This window comes from Myotis nattereri (assembly GCF_964212035.1).
Source record: "Myotis nattereri genome assembly, chromosome: 3".
Taxonomy (NCBI): Eukaryota; Metazoa; Chordata; class Mammalia; order Chiroptera; family Vespertilionidae; genus Myotis; species Myotis nattereri.
In genome coordinates, this window is record NC_138077.1 from 189963579 (window position 1) to 189982025 (window position 18447).

Below are 18447 nucleotides of genomic sequence, written 5' to 3' on the forward strand. Positions count from 1 at the left end.
TACGTAATTTCCAGAGTTCTGAAAAAGTAAACCTCATCCACTCTCTGATTTCAAACGCTGATGACTTGGAACTCTTAATTTCCAGCTCAGACCTCTCCCCTAAATCTCACATTGTGTGACTGCTCTCTGCTGCTCTTCTTTGTGTTATTTACCTTTGTATCCCCAGTGCCAAGTAAAATTGTCCAATGAATGTATGTGAAATGGTTGAAAGGCATGTCTATTACTTCTTACAATAACAAGTGAGTCTAAAATTATGTCAAAATAAAATGTCTAATTTTATTATTTAAAAAAAGATCACCTTAGCTATTGTAAAAAATGAACTGTGGGGACAAGATGCAATTATTAGACTTTCATGATAATCAGCCAACTAAATATCAATAGTGGGATAAGAGAAGGTGGGTAAAGTATATTTGTCTTCTGCCATTACTTCCTTGCTTGGGCTACCAAAGCAAACCAGTATTCTGGCCAGTGACATTACTGAAATAATTTCAATATAGTATTTTCAATCTAAAAGAGTGGTTTTCAATCTAGAATTTTCCTGATCCATTCTGAGATACAGTGAGGCCCTGACTTATAAGTGTCCCGACTAACGAGTTTTTGAGATACCAGCTGTCTCTTGGCCGATTTTTTGCATTGAGTTGATAGAGTAATTTGAGTTAACGAGCTCCTTAACGAGCTCGGTCTCAGAATGAATTAAACTCGTAAGTCAAGGCTCCACTGTATAATACAAATAATTTGTTTATAATAATATATTTTAAAAACTGAAACTGGTAAATGTATTTTCAAAATGGAATTGAAGTGGATTTAATCATCCATATAAAAGATTCCTGTCACATGCACCCTTAAAGTAGGAGAAAGGTAGGAGTTATAGTTAACAAGCCTGTATTTCATGTAAACCTGGGCCTATCTTTGGGAGAATCATCCCTGTTAAGTTCATAGACATCACTTGAAAAAAGGATTCTAAACATCTGGCTTCTTTTAAACTATAGCAATACCACAGACCATCACTACATTGAGCGTAGGTTCCTACTCCCCATTCCCTCTTTTTGGGCTGTCAGCTGCCCTCCCAGCTGGAGCCCTGCTTGGCTTTGGGGAGGAGCAGGTAAGGAGAAAGAGGACAGCAAGGTTAAGGGTCAAATGCTGGGACTCATAATTCATAGAGACTCAGGGGGACACTTCCAGAGACAGAGGCTAGGAGACAGGATAGCGGCTGGCTGACCTGAAGGAAGAGACTGGGGGTGGGGTGGGGTGGGGGGTGGTATTTGCTTGGGTGACTGGAAGATGGAGGGATTAGGACAAAGATTACTGCTGGGAGGAAGACAGATCCAGGGGAAATGTGCCAAGAGGGCAGGGAGGGTGATGGAGAGCAGAGAGCAAGGTACCTCAAAGGGGGCCTCACAAATGCAGGAAGGAAGCCGGGGTACAAAAGGACAGGAAAGGGCTTGGGGAATTGACTAAGTTTCAGCTCAGATCCCTGTGCCTGGCTTTCAGGCGCTCTGGAAGATGGAAGGCTCCAGAGTGAGGCAAGTTGGGCAGGGCCCAGGCTGGCTAGAGGAGATAAGGTGGCCAAGAAATCAGTGGGTGATCCACATCAGAGGCAGCACAGAGACCTCCCTGGTAGTCGGGTAGTCACAGGGAATGCAGTTGATGGGGGTGGGGTGGAGGCCTTCCACAAGGGCACATATAAGTTTTTTGAAGCAATAAATGGCCATTGATTTTTCTAGTTAAATCCAATGACTGTGTGTATCTAAGAGAAACTTACAACATCCTACTGAATTTTTGAAAATGATGTCTAACTCTCCAAAATGACTGCACCAGTATAATCATACATCAACCAAAATACCCACACGTAACCCGTGAAAGTGAAACTTAGATGTGAGATCCAGAGACATACTGAGTCATGGGAAGATGCCTCTTCAAAGCATTAAAAAAAACAAACAAAAAACAACCACCTCTGGTCTAGCTGGTGTGGCTCAGTGATTGAGAGTCACCTATGAACCAGGAGATCACGGTTCAATTCCCCGTTAGAGCACGTGCTCGGAGCTCAATCCCCAGTAGGGCGTGTGCAGGAGGCAGCCACTCAATGTTTCTCTGTCATCATTTCTCTCTCGTCCTCTTCCTTCCTCTCTGAAACCAATAAAAATATCTTTGGGATATTTTAAAACATCTTTGCTTTAAAAGATAAAATATTTAAATAGACAAATTCTCAATTTCTTCAGAATGCCTTTTTACCTTTAGTGTATTTTTGAGTACATCTCATTCCCTATATGATCATAATGATAAAGTAAAATTATTCGGATTTTAACTTTAAATTTAATTATACACTGTTATTATTCCTTGTTCCAGATCCATCTTAGTCTTCTTTCTTATTTAAAATACACCTGGAATTTCTATGTTCGTGTTTACTTTTACTTCTACTCCCAAACTGAATTCCCAATGGGTCCTGTTTAAACGTATTTGCTCTATCATTTATACCTAGTGACTGTGTCAATTCCCAACAGTATTAGACTGGTGAGTAAATTAGGCCATTTGTTTATTCCTTTTCCCATCAAGAGAAGAAACAAGCCTTTGTTACTGTGGCTATAAACCACATTAAACACTGAAGATACAGTTCATTCAGGAACCAGGATTGAAATGGTCACCTACTCTGTGTCAAGAACTTTGCTGATAGATTTCTTGGTTCTTCATAATAATATAAGTGCTTCATGTTTAAAACATCATTTTCCTTCACACTGTATGTGGAAAACTTGATCTTTACAAAGATTTTTTTCAGTAGTGAAAAAAAAAAAAAAAGGAAACATCCACTTGGGACACTGGGCCATGGCCAAGTCTGTGACCTTCATTAAAATCTTTTCATATGTAAAATTAAAGCAATGTCATCACATTCAATTCTAAATGAAGTATTTGCAAACTAGAATGGAGGATTCCATGGAGTTCTGAATTTGGGGTTCTGAATTTTGACTTTCAAGCTAACCCTATCAATTCTTCTTAATTGTATGTGTTTTCCCCAGCAGAGGTTTCCCATTACACACATCTAGTACTGTGATACCCACAGGTGCCAAATATAAGTACTTGTATTCCCACCTGTTGCTCAAGTTAATTTGACTCTTCTGAACTCAGCTGAAGTAGATGGCAAAATGTGTATAACTCTTCTACCTTAGAACATATGCTGATTTTAAAGTAACGACACTAGTGATTCATTGGTATTTTTGCAAAGCAACTTTTAAAGATTGTCTTTGCCCTAGATCAGTGGTTTTCAACCTTGGCTGCACATTAGAATCACCTGGGAATCTTTTTAAAATCCTGATTTCTGGGCCTCATCCTCCAGAAATTCTGTTTCTTTGTTACTAATGTTGTGGCCCCACCCCATAACAAAGAAACAGAATTTCCGGAGGATGAGGCCCAGAAATCAGGATTTTAAAAAGATTCGCAGGTGGTTCTAATGCCCTAGATCAGGGGTCCTCAAACTTCTTAAACAGTGGGCCAGATCACTGTCCCTCAGACCATTGGAGGGCCGGACTATAGTTTAAAAAAAACTAGTCGGCTGCTAAGCAACAGGCAGCCGTGGCAAAAACCCCGGGCGGCCATAGTTTGAGGACCCCTGCCCTAGATGGAGGGAGGGAGAGAGGGAGGGAGAAACATCTATGTGAGAGTGTAATACCAATCAGCTACCTCCTGCATGACCCTAGTGGGTATGAAGCCTGCAACCTGGGCATGTACCAGGCAGAGCTGTTCTGGCTACATTTTTTTTCTTTAAATTGGTTTTTTACAGAGAGGAAGGGAGAGGGATAGAGAGTTAGAAACATTGATGAGAGAGAAACATCGATCAGCCGCCTCCTGCACACCCCCTACTGGAGATGTTCCCGAAACCAAGGTACATGCCCTTGACCGGAATCGAACCCGGGACCCTTGAGTCCGCAGGCCGACGCTCTATCCACTGAGCCAAACTGGTCAGGGCTGTTCTGGCTACTTTTGAGGAGAATAAAATGTAGGGAGCAAGAATGCAAGCAAGTACATCAATTTGGAGGTTTCTGATTTCATCTTTTTATCCCCAATGGCTAGAATAGCACTGGGTATATAAACCCTTAGATATTTAACACCTTGGCCAAGATTTATTATCACTTATATCTTTAATATACATTAGGTCCTTGGGTTACACTGGAAATCCGTTCCTACAGCGCAATGTAATGCGATTTTCACCATAAGTCAGAACCCACCTACATAAGCACCTATGTCACTCACATGGAGCACATACACAGCAGTAATGAAGTGAAACGGTAAAAAAAACTTAAAAGAAAGATAACAATTCCTGTCCTTTACCTGTGGTAAATAATAAAAAACATAAAGCACATATGTACATACGTCAAAATGACAGAACTTTTTTTTTTTTAATAAATAAATGGGAGATGGTGACGAAACCACGTACCTTGAGTCCAATGTAACCCGAGGACTGTCTGTACTCAGGTATAAATCTCAACATAATCATTTTAAGCTCTGTAACCATGTACATATTACTTAATCTGAGCCTCAGTTTCCTCACTAATAAGATGGAGCTAACAGTTACTATGAGGATTAAATGTGACAATGTATATAAAGCACCTAGCCTAATGCCTAACACATAGTAAGGACTCAAAAAAATGGTGGCTGGTTATTCACTACCCATCTCCCCACCTTTAACATTGAGAATATAGTTGGAAAACAACTGACTTCATTCAAAGGGAATCATAAAAACATAAAGCTCCTAATATTAGGAATATTGGGAGCTTAGTTATGGACATGCTAAGTTTGAGATGCTTTTAGCCATACAAGCAGATATAATTAGGCAGTTGGATTTTTAAGTGGGGAGTTCAGAGGAGAGAAATGGTCTAGAAATAAAACATTTGGGATTTAAACCATAATTGGTCCTTACCATCATGCGTCTAGATGAGAAAATCGAGGGGATATGTGTAGATAGAAAAAGAAAGAAAGAGTCCTAGAGTAGAACTGAGAAAGAGCAACCAATCAGGTAGACATAAAACCAAGAGAGTGTGGTAAACTAGAACCAAGTGGAAAAACTGATAAAAGTTTAAAAGACAAAGTTAAGAAGTTAGATTGAATAAGATGAAAACTGAGAATGCTTCATTGGACTTAGTGATGTGGTAAACTGGCAGGGGTGAACACCATATTAGAAAGTGTTCAAGGATAAAAATGTTAAACAGTAAATTTAGAAAATTCATTCAAGAAATTACCGCAAAAGGCCAGGAGAGAAATGGGGTGGTAGCTGAAGAAGAAGTGTAATCTTAAAATTTCTTTTTTAAAGATAGAAATATTAACAACATAAATCCTGGCGAGATAGATATAGCAGAGGTTGAAATTATTGATTCAATAGAGAAAAGAACTGCTCCTGGGGGGGGACAAGAGCAGATGGGATCTGATACAGAAGTCAAGGGGACTAACCTAAGCTGGAAGAACAGATACGTCCTTAGTAACAAAAGAGAAGCTGTATATGCATAGATGCAAGCAGGGGAATAGATTTCATGGAAGGAGCTTTTGGAAATTCTCTTGTAACTGCCTCCTCAGAGAAATAGAAAGTTCATAAACAGAGTGACATGGGACACAAATTATAGTATAGGTTTGAAAAGGAAAAAAACTATGAAATAGTAATCTAAGACAGTGGAAGAATAAGTAAAGAAATACAGTGATTTAAAGTAAAACTTAGTTGGCAGATGTTTCTCCACACAAGTTTGGCATCACCGATGCAAGTTAAGATAAAGAGTTGGTGGAGCCCTAGCCAACTTGGCTCAGTGGATAAGAGTGTCGGCCCGTGGACTGAAGAAGAGTCCCGGGTTTGATTCCGGTCAAGGGCATGTACCTGGGTTGCAGGCTCGATCCCCAATAGGGGGCGTGCAGGAGGCAGCTGATGGATGTTTCTAACTCTCTATCCCTCTCCCTTCCTCTCTGTAAAAAGCAATAAAATACATTAAAAAAGAAAAAGAAAAAAGAGTGTTGGCCTACAGACTGAGGGGTTCTGGGTTTAATTCTGGATAAGGGCATATGCCTGGGTTGCGGGCTTGATCCCCAGTGGGGGTTGTGCAGGATGGAGTCAAGCAATGATTCTCTTTCATCATTGATGTTTCTATTTCTCTCTCCCTCTTCCTTCCTCTATGAAATCAATTTAAAAAAAACCATTAAAAAAAAAAGAGTTGGTAGAAATTCAGGGACTCAGGATACTGGTTAGTAATCAAATAAGTACAGGTAAGGGAGAGATCAGCAGAGGAATTGAAGGTGTATGCAAGAGAATGATAACAATGACTATGGAAAGTGAAGGAGGGAAGTGAGAGCGTGTTGAGGATAAGGGAGAGTGACAAGGTGACAGGATTAATAGATTATTGGTCCTGGTGGACTGAAGGGTCCCAGGTTTGATTCCGATCAAGGGCACATGCCCGGGTTGCGGACTCGATCCCCAATGGGGGACGTGCAGGAGGCAGCCAATCAATGATTCTCTCTCATCATTGATATTTCTAACTCTCTCTCCCTCTCCCTTTCTCAATAAAAATATATTAAAAATTTTTATAGTAAATCTCAATGACAACAGCAGTTATTTGCTTTACTCACCTCCTTAATAGCATCTTCATTAGGGAGAATGGAACACAAGCATGTGATATAGGCTTGCTGAAAAGATGACATATTCGAAATTTCTTTAGAGTCTACACACAGCTTTGATAAGGCAGTAGCCTGAGGGATGCAGTTAGATTTCAACAAATGTTTTATTCGCATTTGCAGAAAGAAAGGTCCTTCTTCAGCAATCAACTTATTGACTAGAAAAAAAGAAAAATAAAACATTTTTATTATACCACATAAAATGTCAAGGTTGTTATGATGAAGGTTTCGATGTTGTTCATTTGTTTTTAATGAATAAAAAATTCAGTTGATATAATTGGGAAGTTGAATCTAGTCTCAATACTCATTTAATAGAGCAGAGTGTAAAATAAAAAGCATTTTGTTAATGCTTCCCACATTACTTAGCAGTTTTATTTAGAACATCAAACCTTTTAATAAAGCTACTAATAACACTATCAAAATTAATTATTTGCCCTCCTTCCTCACTTTCTGATAAAGAAAACAGAAACAGTGAAATGAACTATAAGCATAAGTGCAAGAAAAAGAAACAAGTAACCTATGTAATATTAACAACTACAATTTATAATTATGAGGTAACCAAGTTTTTAGCTGAGTGTTTTATATACCTCTCATTTATTCCTCACACCACCACCAAGGCAAGTATTATCATCCCCAGTTTAAGGTTAGGAAAATTAATATTCAGAGAAATTAGGTAACTTGCCAAAAATTCCAAAGCCAGTGGTGCTCTTTCCTCTAAACCAGGCATTTCTCAAAGTGTGTTCCACCGACCAAAAGACCTGAGAGATAGTCCTAGAAAAAAAAAGGATTCCTTGGTCAAATCTCTGAACAGTCCTACAATAAAGAAAACTGTCCACTTTGATTTAATCCAATGTTTCCCAAACTGATTTGACCAGAGAACCCTTTTACATATATTATTAGTACAATGTAAATATGTTCCTGGTTCAGTACACACTTTGGAAAATGCTGCTGAGCAGTACTGAATATTAAGCACCTAAGCACTGATTTGCACAGTATTCTGGACAAGCTCTCAATTTATGAACAGCAGATTCTCAACAAGTGTGTAGCATCATTTTACATTTAAAGAATAGAGGGGGGAATAGTGCATATCAAGACAAGTGGTGCCCCACCCGTGTGATTCAGTGGTTGAGTGTCGAACGATGAACCAGGAGGTCAATAGTTCGATTCTCAGTGCACATGCCTGGGCTGCAAGCTCAATTCCCAGTAGGGGGAGTGCAGGAGACAGCCAATCAATGATTCTCTCTCATCATTGATGTTTCTATCTCTCCCCTCCCTTCCTCTGTCTGAAATGAATAAAAACATATTTTTTAAAAAGTAAGACAAGTGGTGAATGAGCAAACTGTTTTAAGTGGCTCATCTAAAATAGTGTTCCTCAAACTTCAAAGTGCCTTCTGAATCACCTGGGGAATCTTATTAAAATACAGATTCAGCCAAAACCGGTTTGGCTCAGTGGATAGAGCGTCGGCCTGCGGACTGAGGGGTCCCGGGTTCGATTCCGGTCGGGGGCATGTACCTGGGTTGCGAGCGTATCCCCGGTGGGGGATGTGCAGGAGGCAGCTGATCGATGTTTCTCTCTCATCGATGTTTCTGACTCTCTATCTCTCTCCCTTCCTCTCTGTGAAAAATCAATAAAATATATTTAAAAAAAATAAAAAAAAAAAAAATAAAATACAGATTCAAATTCAGTAGGTCTGGAATGGGACTTGAGATTCTGCTTTTCTAACAAGCCTCTCAGGTGATGACCATGGTGCTAGGTCTATAGGCCACATACGGGGTAGAAATCATTAATATTAACAATAAACCACCGAGGAGGGAGGGAGATAAACCACTGACCCAATCTTAACTATGTATCAGGATCAAAGGTTTTCAAAATTCTCCCCTTTTTAAACAAATTCCATATAAGCACGACACAAAACTCAAAAGGCATACAAAAAGGTGTAGTTAAAAACTATCTTCTTTCTACTCTGAAACCAGTCCCATAGTTTTCCTTCCCAAGAAACAATAACCATTTCCAATGTCTTGTTTATACTTCCAAAAATATTCCAAGTACCGAAGGTTCTCATTTAATATATCATACACATCATTATATCATCACTGCACACTGAGCTACTTCAATACTTTTAACAACTGAATAGTATTCCACTGTGTGGGTAAACTATACTTAATTTAACCAGTCCCCCACTGATACACTTGCAAGTTGTTTCCAATCTTCGGCAAACATCAATAACGCTATAATTTACAGTTCTGTACATAGGCTATTCCAACCATGGATGAATATATGTATGGAAAAAAATGCCTAGAACTGGACCTTGCTGACAAATTGATTCCCAAAGTTTATACTCCCACCACACATAGGTGGGAGGTGCCCATTTCCTGTAGCATTTCAAAAAGATCTGGATGCCAGAGCTTCAATTCTGGAGATTTTGATTTAGTAGATGGAGTCTGGCCTTCAGGCGTGGGTGTGTGTTTTGGTTTTAAATTCCACAGATAGCTAAATGTGTAGTAAAGGTCAAAAAGCATGGACAGAAAACAGATCACTTTCACTTGGACTTTTCCAGCTTAGTTCCACAGGCATTAAATAGCACGAAAGAACTCAATCATATCTCCCAAATAGTTCGTTTGTTACTCCTATTTTTAGTAATGGTACTTTCTCAATCATACAGAAATGAAATTCTGGCATTATTCTTCCTTGCCAACTCCTTTACTCAAGGAAATCAAGTTAGGTGTTGTGTCCTAGCCATTCTTTTAAAGACTCTCTCCAATCTAATTCACCAGTATTATTTCCTGCCAGAGCTGTCAGCCCTATATCCTTTTCTGCTCTATTTACCTGCCCTACCAGGGTGTAAGCATTTTTACAAATCCCACACCTGAAAACAGGCATGTAATCTACACAACCCACCCTCTTCTAAATCCCCACATTTACTTCTTTCACCACACTTACATTTCTCTTTAAGCATAATAATAAAGGCTTACAGTGTACAAATATTAAGCTCTACTATACACCAAAGTCTAGAAGCAGATTATTCATTTCTACCTCAGGAACTTTGTCTGAACATTGTTACTCAATGAAACATTTTAAAGGAAGTGCAAAAGAGCCCTGGCTGGTGTGGCTCAGTTGGTTGGGAGGCATCCCAAGCACCGAGGAGTTGCCAGTTCAATTCCATCAGAGCACATGCCCAGGTTGCAGATTCAATCCCCAGTAGGGGACATACAGTAGGCAGCTGATGGATTGCTCTCATATAGATGTGTGTTTTCTCTCTCTTTCTCTCTCCCTTCCTCTCTAAAAGTCAATTAAAAAATCTTAAAAAAAAAAAAGTGCAAAGAATTTAAAACACTACTTAAAAATTAAATAATCCTTAGGCAAAACATTAAATGTTCTCTGGCCCGAGCAGCTCAGTTGGTGGAACATCATACTATGTACCAAAAAGTTGTAGGTTCGATCCCCAGTTGGGACATGTACGGAAGGCAACTGATCGAAGTCTCTCTCTCCCTCTGCCCTCTTTCTCGCTAAGCATGTCCTTAGATGAGGATTAAAAAAAAAAAATTAAATGCTAATGGTTAGGTTTTACTATTCCAAGGAGAACAGAATGACTGGATATAAAAATCAGGTAAAATTCACAAAATTTTAACCCACATATCAATTTGAATTCTCTTAGAACTAACTCCTCCTTTAATACAGTCAGTATGTTTTAAGACTTACCTTCTTCTGTTTCTACTGGCTGCTGAGACAGAATTTTAAGAAGAACCGGATTTTTCCACACCCCTTCCTTGGTAACATGAACCAATATTTGTAGGTTATTATTCCCAAATTCCAATAATGCATCATGTGACTCCTAAAACAAACACAGCACATCCAGAAAGTAGGCAAATAAGCAATATAGACAGTAGTTTTGCCTTTTAAATATAAACCAATGTCTATAAAAGGACCTATATATTTTGGGGCTGGGAAACTATACTCAAAGCTTTGTGAGCCCTAGCTGGTTTGGATCAGTGGATAGAGCATCAATCAGCCTATGGACCAAAGGGTCCTAAGTTCAATTCCTGTCAAGGGCACATGCCTGGGTTGTGGTTTTAATCCCAAACAGGGGGCGTGAAGAAGGCAGCAGATCGGTGATTCTCTCTTATCATCGATGTTTCTCTCTCCCTCTCCCTTCCTCTCTGAAATCAATAAAAAATATATATATTTTTAAAATGTCCTGAATTCCCCTTAGGTAAAATTAGCATCACAATTCAATTACATCCTTGCATTACTAAATTATTTTATGGCCAGTGGTACAGCTTTCCTTTAAAGAATTCTATAGTATTCACAGGCAGCTTATTCCATTGGATAGAAATATTACTTAATGACACCAATTGTCATATACTTTTTCAATTGTTTAAATTATTCTATCAAATGGCTTTTTAAATGAGATGGCTGTATATAAAATGTTGTGAAAAGTCTAGGTTATTAACTTATCATTCTATCTCCTAACAAAATATAGCCCAGCCAGTTTGGCTCAATGGTTGAGTATTGACCCATAAACTAGGAGGCAAGTGTTCCATTCCCAGTGAAGGCACATGCCCAGGCTGTGGGCTCAATCTTCAGTAAGGGGTGTGCAGGAGGCGGCCAATGGATGATTCTCTCTCATCCAATGTTTCTATCTCTCCCTCTCCCTTCCTCTCTGAAATCAATAAAAATATTTTTTTAAAAAAAGACAACAAAATATAATTGCCAAGAACATGACAAAGAAACCTCTTGCCGAAACCGGTTTGGCTCAGTGGATAGAGCGTCGGCCTGCGGACTCGAAGGTCCCAGGTTCGATTCCAGTCAAGGGCATGTACCTGGGTTGCGGGCACATCCCCGGTGGGGGATGTGCAGGAGGCAGCTGATCGATGTTTCTCTCTCATCGATGTTTCTGACGCTCTATCTCTCTCCCTTCCTCTCTGTAAAAAATCAATAAAATATATTAAAAAAAAAAAAAAAAAAAAAGAAACCTCTTTTCCCCAAAGATAAAAATATTAACATTTTGGTTTATATATCCCAGAAAAGAAATGTTCATATAATGAGGTGTGTCTGTTAATATGCAAATCATTTCTTGTGCCTTCATGAAACAGGTCCAAGCTACTAAGGAGCTTGGGTCTTCAAGGATACAAAGCTCTGGATATAAACCTGGGTGTAACTTGGAGCAAGCTAATTAATTAAACTCCCTATGCCGGTCTCCCCATCTGTAAATGGAGAGTCAAATGACTATGAGGTTTATAATTTGAGTAAAAGATACAAAACAGCCCTGGCCGGTTGCTCAGTGGGTAGAGTGTCAGCCCTTGGACTGAAGAGTTTCAAGTTCAATTCCTGGTCAAGGGCAGGTACCTCGGTTGCAGGCTCAATCCCCAGCCACAGTCAGAGCATCAATTAATGTGCCTCTCTCTCATCAATGTTTTTCTCTCTCTCTCCCTCCTCCTCCTTCCTCCCCTCCACTCTTTCTTAAAAAAAAAAAAAAAAAAAAGAAAAAAAAAATCAATGGGAAAAATATCTTTGGGTGAGGATTAAGAAGATACAAGCCCTAGCCAGTTTGGCTCAGTGGAAAGAAGGGTCCCAGATTCAATTCCAGTCAAGGGCACATGCCTGGGTTGTGGGCTCGATCCCCAGTAGGGGGCATGCAGGAGGCAGCCGATCGATGATTCTCTCTCATCATTGATGTTTCTATCTCTTTCTCCTTCTCCCCTCCTCTCTGAAATCAATAAAAATATATTTTTAAAAAAGAAAAAGATACAAAACATGCAGAGAACAGTGTTTGGCATATAATTAGTGATTAGAAAGAAATGATAACTATTATTACTTATGTCTATTTTTTAAAAATAGTTTTTCTTTCTCTAACAGTAATAAGCAAATTTGCCTCCTGTTGCTAGCAGTGCAGTTGCTTTTCTTCTTACCCTTCTCTCCTCCTCCCCAACTTGCTACCTTCTGATCTGCTCATCCTTAGAAAGCTGATAATCAAGCCAATATGAGAGCCAATGTAGCTCTCTTATAAGTAAAAAGCATGAATAGAATTTATGATTATTTTGACTTGTAATGCTTGACATAATCCCTAAAGTGTTAGGAGGAAATTGCTATATAAGTGTACTATGAATGACCCAAATATTGCTACCTTATAACCATACACAATTTTACATTTTTAATACCTTTATCCTGCCTAAAACTGTTTTTGAATAATGAAAACTTCTTTGTTGATTTCTAAGCTATGTAAAGGCTAACAAAAACAAAACAAAAAAAATCATTTTTTAACACACCCCCTTTATCTGAAAGGTCTCTCATTTTACAAACCTAATACCAATATATAATTAACCTGTTTTGTTCTAAGTTTCTAAATTTAGTTTGCTGAGAGATATTAATTAGGTGTCTTGTATACCTAAACAGAGACCTTTTTTGAGCCCAAATCAACTCACCTGTAGAGACTGAAGAAAGAGTACCCAGACTTCATGAGGCAGTTCACTTTCAGACACTGAAAGCAGCAATTCAAAACAACTCCTACAATATACATAAGTCAGTATATAAAAGTGGCTATAGTCATAATCAAACACAGTATGACATTGGTACAGAATATATTTTTGTTTAGCCTTTTAAATTTATTTTTTACTCTTTAAAACTTTCTTCAATATTGTTACATTAGCTTTTCAACTTTAAAAAAGAAATCAGGAGGCTTAATAGTTACATTGTTACTTTAATATATTTAGTAAGAATATAAACTTTTTATGAATCATATACCAAGCAGTTTTATTTAGTTAATTGAGGTGTGTCGGGGAGGGGAGGTGCCCATACAGAAAACATTCTGATTACAGAAAATAAAAACAGGAGCTCATGCTCCTGTCAATTCAGTTGATAAAGTGATAAATATATGTAACTATCATCTATTTAGGTTCTTGTCATTTGCATAAGAAGCAGAAAGATTGGCAAGGTCATTTCTTTACCTCTAACCAGTCAAGCAAGAAAAAAAAGAGTTTTCCTCTTTTTACACTAACCAATACCCAGAAAAAATAACGGAGAATTTTAAAAAGGCAATACATAACACTCTGAATAAAGATCAAATCAAAATACCAATAAGCCAAAACCTCTCTAAAATCTTGCAGAATGTTACTTTGCCCTTTAGGGATTAGTAAGTAATAATCCTATATAATAAAAGGCTAATATGCAAATCAACTGAATGGCAGAACAACTGGTTGCTATGATGTTCACTGACCATCAGGGGGCAGACGCTCAATGCAAGAGCTGCCCCCTGGTGGCCAGTGTGCTGCCACAGGGCGGGCACCACTCAGCCAGAAGCCCTGAGCCAGGCTCACGGCGAGCGCAGCGGCCTCCACAGCAGTGCTAAGGATGTCCGACTGATGACTCCCAGACTGCGAGAGGGTGCAGGCTGGGCTGAGGGGCCCTCCCCCTACCACTGAGTGCACGAATTTCGTGCACTGGGCCTCTAGTGAGATTATAAAACCAGGAATGTTTGTGTTCCGTGAAAGGTACAGTATTAAAGGTTTTGGAGAAAAGGAAAGAAAATAGGGTGAGGCCAGATAAAAATAAAATGGATTACCCAGACAAAAAGTTATCCCAACAATCTGTAAGCTGAACCAAAGTGACTCCCCAGATAAAAACGAAAGAGCTGCTGTATTTTTTCAGCTTGCAGTTGAAAATTACATTAGAGGTGTAATTTTGTCTGCGACTAGGCAGCCAGGTATTAAAACAGCAGCTAAATTATCATGGACTCTTAGAGTGGTAATCTTATATTGTGCACCCTGATATTTTCTGCTATCTTAGTTCAAATAGTACAACTGAATTGCAGAATTTCATAATGTTTTCCTCTTTCTCCAAGTGTCCCTCTAAGACCAAAACATTTTCCACAGATATTGTCACTTAAACTGATCTACACCTGAGAACAGAGAAAATCTATCGTTCTTGGATTTTAAGCCTGAGCAGGAAAAGAGATTGGAGGCAATTGGTTATGTTGCTTGGCTTGTACTTATCTCCTGGGAACCAGAGTGTGAGGTCTCAGAGCAAAGGAAATTTCATGCAAAGATATGACTTTAATGGTGATTTGAATAACATGATGCCATAGGAGCCAGAAGTCAGGCAAACATTACAACCAAGAGTACTTAGTTTTAAGAGTGATTTAAGTTCTTAAACTTACAGTACTAATCTGCCAAGCACTAATAGGACATCTTCACATTCAGTAGTTAAATACGGGCGTGCACTGGCAAAGCTTTGGATAGCAAGTCGATATACCTCCAGAAGATACACCATATGTTCTGATGCATTCTTGTTGCTTGCATATTGCAATAGGGTCTAAAAAATAAAATAAAAATTTTAATTATTTAAAAAATTAAAACAATGAAACAAATTGTCTTTGATTCTCTTTGTTCCCTTTTTTCTAATACCCACACACCTTGTATTTGCCTTTACAGACTCTGGCTTGTTTAGAGGATTCTATTTTTACCACTTAATGAATTGTTTATGCTGAGTTAAAGAAAAGGCAGAATTGCTCTTCTGACAGGAAAATAAATCACTGAATAGAGCCATAAAATGCTTATAGTGGTGCTTTCCAGAGGTCTAAAGTTATCATCTCTAGCCCTAGCTGGTTTGGCTCAGTGGATAAAGTGTTGGCCTGCATACCAAAGGGTCCCGGGTTTGATGCCGGGCAAGGGCATGTACCTTGGTTGCAGATTCCTCCCCAGCAGCTTGGCCCAGGCCCTGGTCAGGGCTCATGCAGGAGGCAACCAATTGATGTGTTTCTCTCACATCGCTATTTCTCTGTCTTTCCCTCTCTCTTCTCTAAAAATCAATGGAAAAATATCAAGTGAGGATTAAAAAATATATATATTAATTGACTTTTAAAGAGAGAGGGAAAGGAGAAGAGAGAGAGAGAAACATCCATGAGAAAACGAAACACTGATCAGCTGCCTCCTGCGCTCCCCCTAATGGGGATCGAGTACGCAACCCAGGCATGTGCCCTGACTAGGAATCGAACCAGCAATCTTTCAGTGCTTGGAATGACACCCAACCAACTGAGCCACACTAGCCAGGGCCAAATTCTAAACTTTAATAAAATAAGAAAAAAATCTAAATAACAAGGTCATAAAACTTACTCCATAACAATCCTCTTCAGCTAAATCAGTAGAGAGAAGGAACACAGAATATGTGCTTATCTGTTACATAGGTAAGATGTCACAAAAATCACTCTTCAGAAATTTATTAAAATGTCTGTTAGAAAGAAATTCTGTTTTAGGTCAGCAAATTACTTAATGTCTGCATTGGTTAATCTAAAAACCAGACAGCTTTACAAATTCATAACCAGTACCAGATTTTATGCTCCTTGAGGCTAATCAGATATTATATCTTATCAATCTTTGTAGGCCTAACACTCCTCCATCCCTACAGGACATTCTCAAATCTCACTAAATGCTTGCTGAATACATTCACAATTTTATTCATTTGACAAAGATTTGTTTTTTTAAATAGCCACAGAAATGTTTTATTTTTTAAATCCTCACCCAAAGATATTTTTCCATTGATTTTTAGAGAGAGTGGAAGAGATAGGGAAAGACAGAGAGAAATATCGATGTGAGAGAAACACATCTATTGGTTGCCTCCGGCACGTGCCCCGACCAGGGCCCGGGCCGGCAACCGAGGTACATATCCTTGGCTAGAATCGAACGTGAGACCCTTCGGTCCACAGACCAACGCTCTATCCACTGAGCCAAACCAGCTACCATGACAAAAATTATTGATAGCCTACTCTACATACAGTGCTAGGTGCTGGGGAAAGACATGGAGACCTATCCTCAGAGAGCTTTCAGAATGAGTCAACACAACATGACAGCTGGAACCACACATGCAAATTAACCAACTGCTAGCCAAAGTACGCAAAGAGAAAGGCAGAGCGCATACAAGTGAGGTGGGTCTTTCCACAGTCCACCTCTGCATTTAGAACACTGTTGTCACCAATCTAATTATCTTCTGACCCAGAAACTCCATTAAGACTACTGCAAGTTACACAATTTCAGATTCAATACCGCATAGTATTTATGTTTATAGTTTGCTCTATACTGATTTACATATTTTTAATATTTCTAAATCTTTTTCATGAGATCTTGCTTATTTATTTATTTATTTATTTATTTATTTATTTAATGTGTGTGTGTGAGAGAGAGAGAGAAACATCAACATGAGAGAGACACATTGATTGGTTGTCTCCTGCTTGCGCCCCTCCCAGGGCCGAGGATTCAATCTGCAACTGAGGTATGTGCCCTTGACCAGGAATCAAAAGCTGTGTCCCTTTGGTCCACCAGTCGACATTCTAACCACTGAAACCACCACATCAAAGTTTGTAGCTTCAACCTCAGGAATACCTTTGTCTCCTGTCCCTAAGCTTTATTTCTATAGCTAATGACCGAGACCAGAGTCCCCAACATCCCTCAATTGGACTGCTAAATAGTTTACTTCTCTAGGCTAACTAAATACCCTCCATTTCTGTATGTGTGTTAAGTGACAACATATCTGTACATTAAAAAATTAATGTGGGAGTGGGGAGACTAGAAGGAACTCAATTAAAATGCTTAGATGGTTACTAGCACTGGGATAGGATTGTGAACAATTCTTTGTTGTCTTTACATTTTTTCTGAACTTCCCAGATTTTCTTTAACCAGCAATATTATGTTTACAATGAAAGAAAAAAATATCTCCCCTCATTCCAATTTTATCTACATTGCTTACTGCATGGTTTCAAAGAGGCTGGCAGTATCTTGATTATTCTCTGAATATATCAAGGAGGGAAATTTCTTTGAGGGTAGTCATATTTTTTACAGGGATGCAAACCAATTTAAAACTCAAATGGTGCCTGGCCGGTGTGGCTCAGTGGTTGAGTGTCGACTCATGAACCAAGAGGTCATCTGTTTGATTCCGGGTCAGGGCACTTGCCCAGGTTTCGGGCTTGATCCCAGTAGGGGGCATGCAGGAGGCAGCCAATTGATATTTCTCTTATTGATGTTTCTATCTCTCTCTTCCTCTCTGAAATCAATAAAAATATAAAAATTAAAAATAAGAAGGCTGGCCAAAGCAAGTGTTGTCTGAGAGGTGGAAAACTAGAGCTCTCCTACACTGTTGGTGGGAATGTAAAATGATACAACTAATTCTGAAAAACCTGTCATGTGACCCAGTCATTCCACCTAGCTATTTACCAGAGAGAAAGCATGTGTCCTCACAATGACTTATACACCAACATTTACAATAGCTTTTATCTGAAATAGCCAAAAACTGGAAATGAGACAAATGTCTATCAACAGGTGAATAAACAAATCATGATATAATCATACAATGAATAGTCAGCAATTAAAGGAATTAATATAGACAACATGAATAAGTTTCAAAATAATTATACTGAGTGAAAAAAGCCCTCCAAAAGAGACAATGTAATTTTATTTATATGAAATTCTTTTAAAAATGCAATCACCCTGGCCTGTTTTGCTCAGTGGATAGAGCGTTGACCTGCAAACTGAAGGGTCCAGGTTAGATTCCAGTCAAGGGCACATACCTTGGTTGCAGGCTCCTCCCCAGCCCGGGTCTTTGGTCAGGGCTCATGCAGGAAGCAACCAGCTGATGTGTTTCTCTCGAATCAATGTTTTTCTCTGTCTTTCCCCCTCTCTTCCACTCTCTCTAAAAGTCAATGGAAAAGGTGTCCTCAGGTGAGGATTAAAAAATAATAATAATTGCCCTAACCGGTTTGACTCAGTGGATAGAGCATCAGCCTGCGGAATCAAGGGTCCCAGGTTCGATTCCAGTCAAGGGCA

At 39.0% G+C, this 18447-nt stretch overlaps 1 protein-coding gene across 2 annotated transcripts in view; it reads right to left on the bottom strand.

The window, feature by feature from the left end:
• Positions 1–18447, bottom strand: part of RLF (RLF zinc finger) — a 61133-nt gene that overhangs the window by 19281 nt on the left and 23405 nt on the right. The window contains exons 2-6 of one of the 2 annotated variants that reach the window (XM_081085873.1): positions 14793–14947; positions 13063–13144; positions 10340–10472; positions 7322–7410; positions 6595–6797 (exon numbers count right to left, since the gene is read on the bottom strand). In XM_081085873.1, coding sequence (XP_080941999.1) covers positions 6595–6756 — 162 coding nt within the window. In that variant the 5' untranslated portion in view covers positions 6757–6797; positions 7322–7410; positions 10340–10472; positions 13063–13144; positions 14793–14947. The remainder of the gene's footprint in view (positions 1–6594; positions 6798–7321; positions 7411–10339; positions 10473–13062; positions 13145–14792; positions 14948–18447) is intronic. The other variant, XM_081085872.1, reaches the window with a different exon arrangement.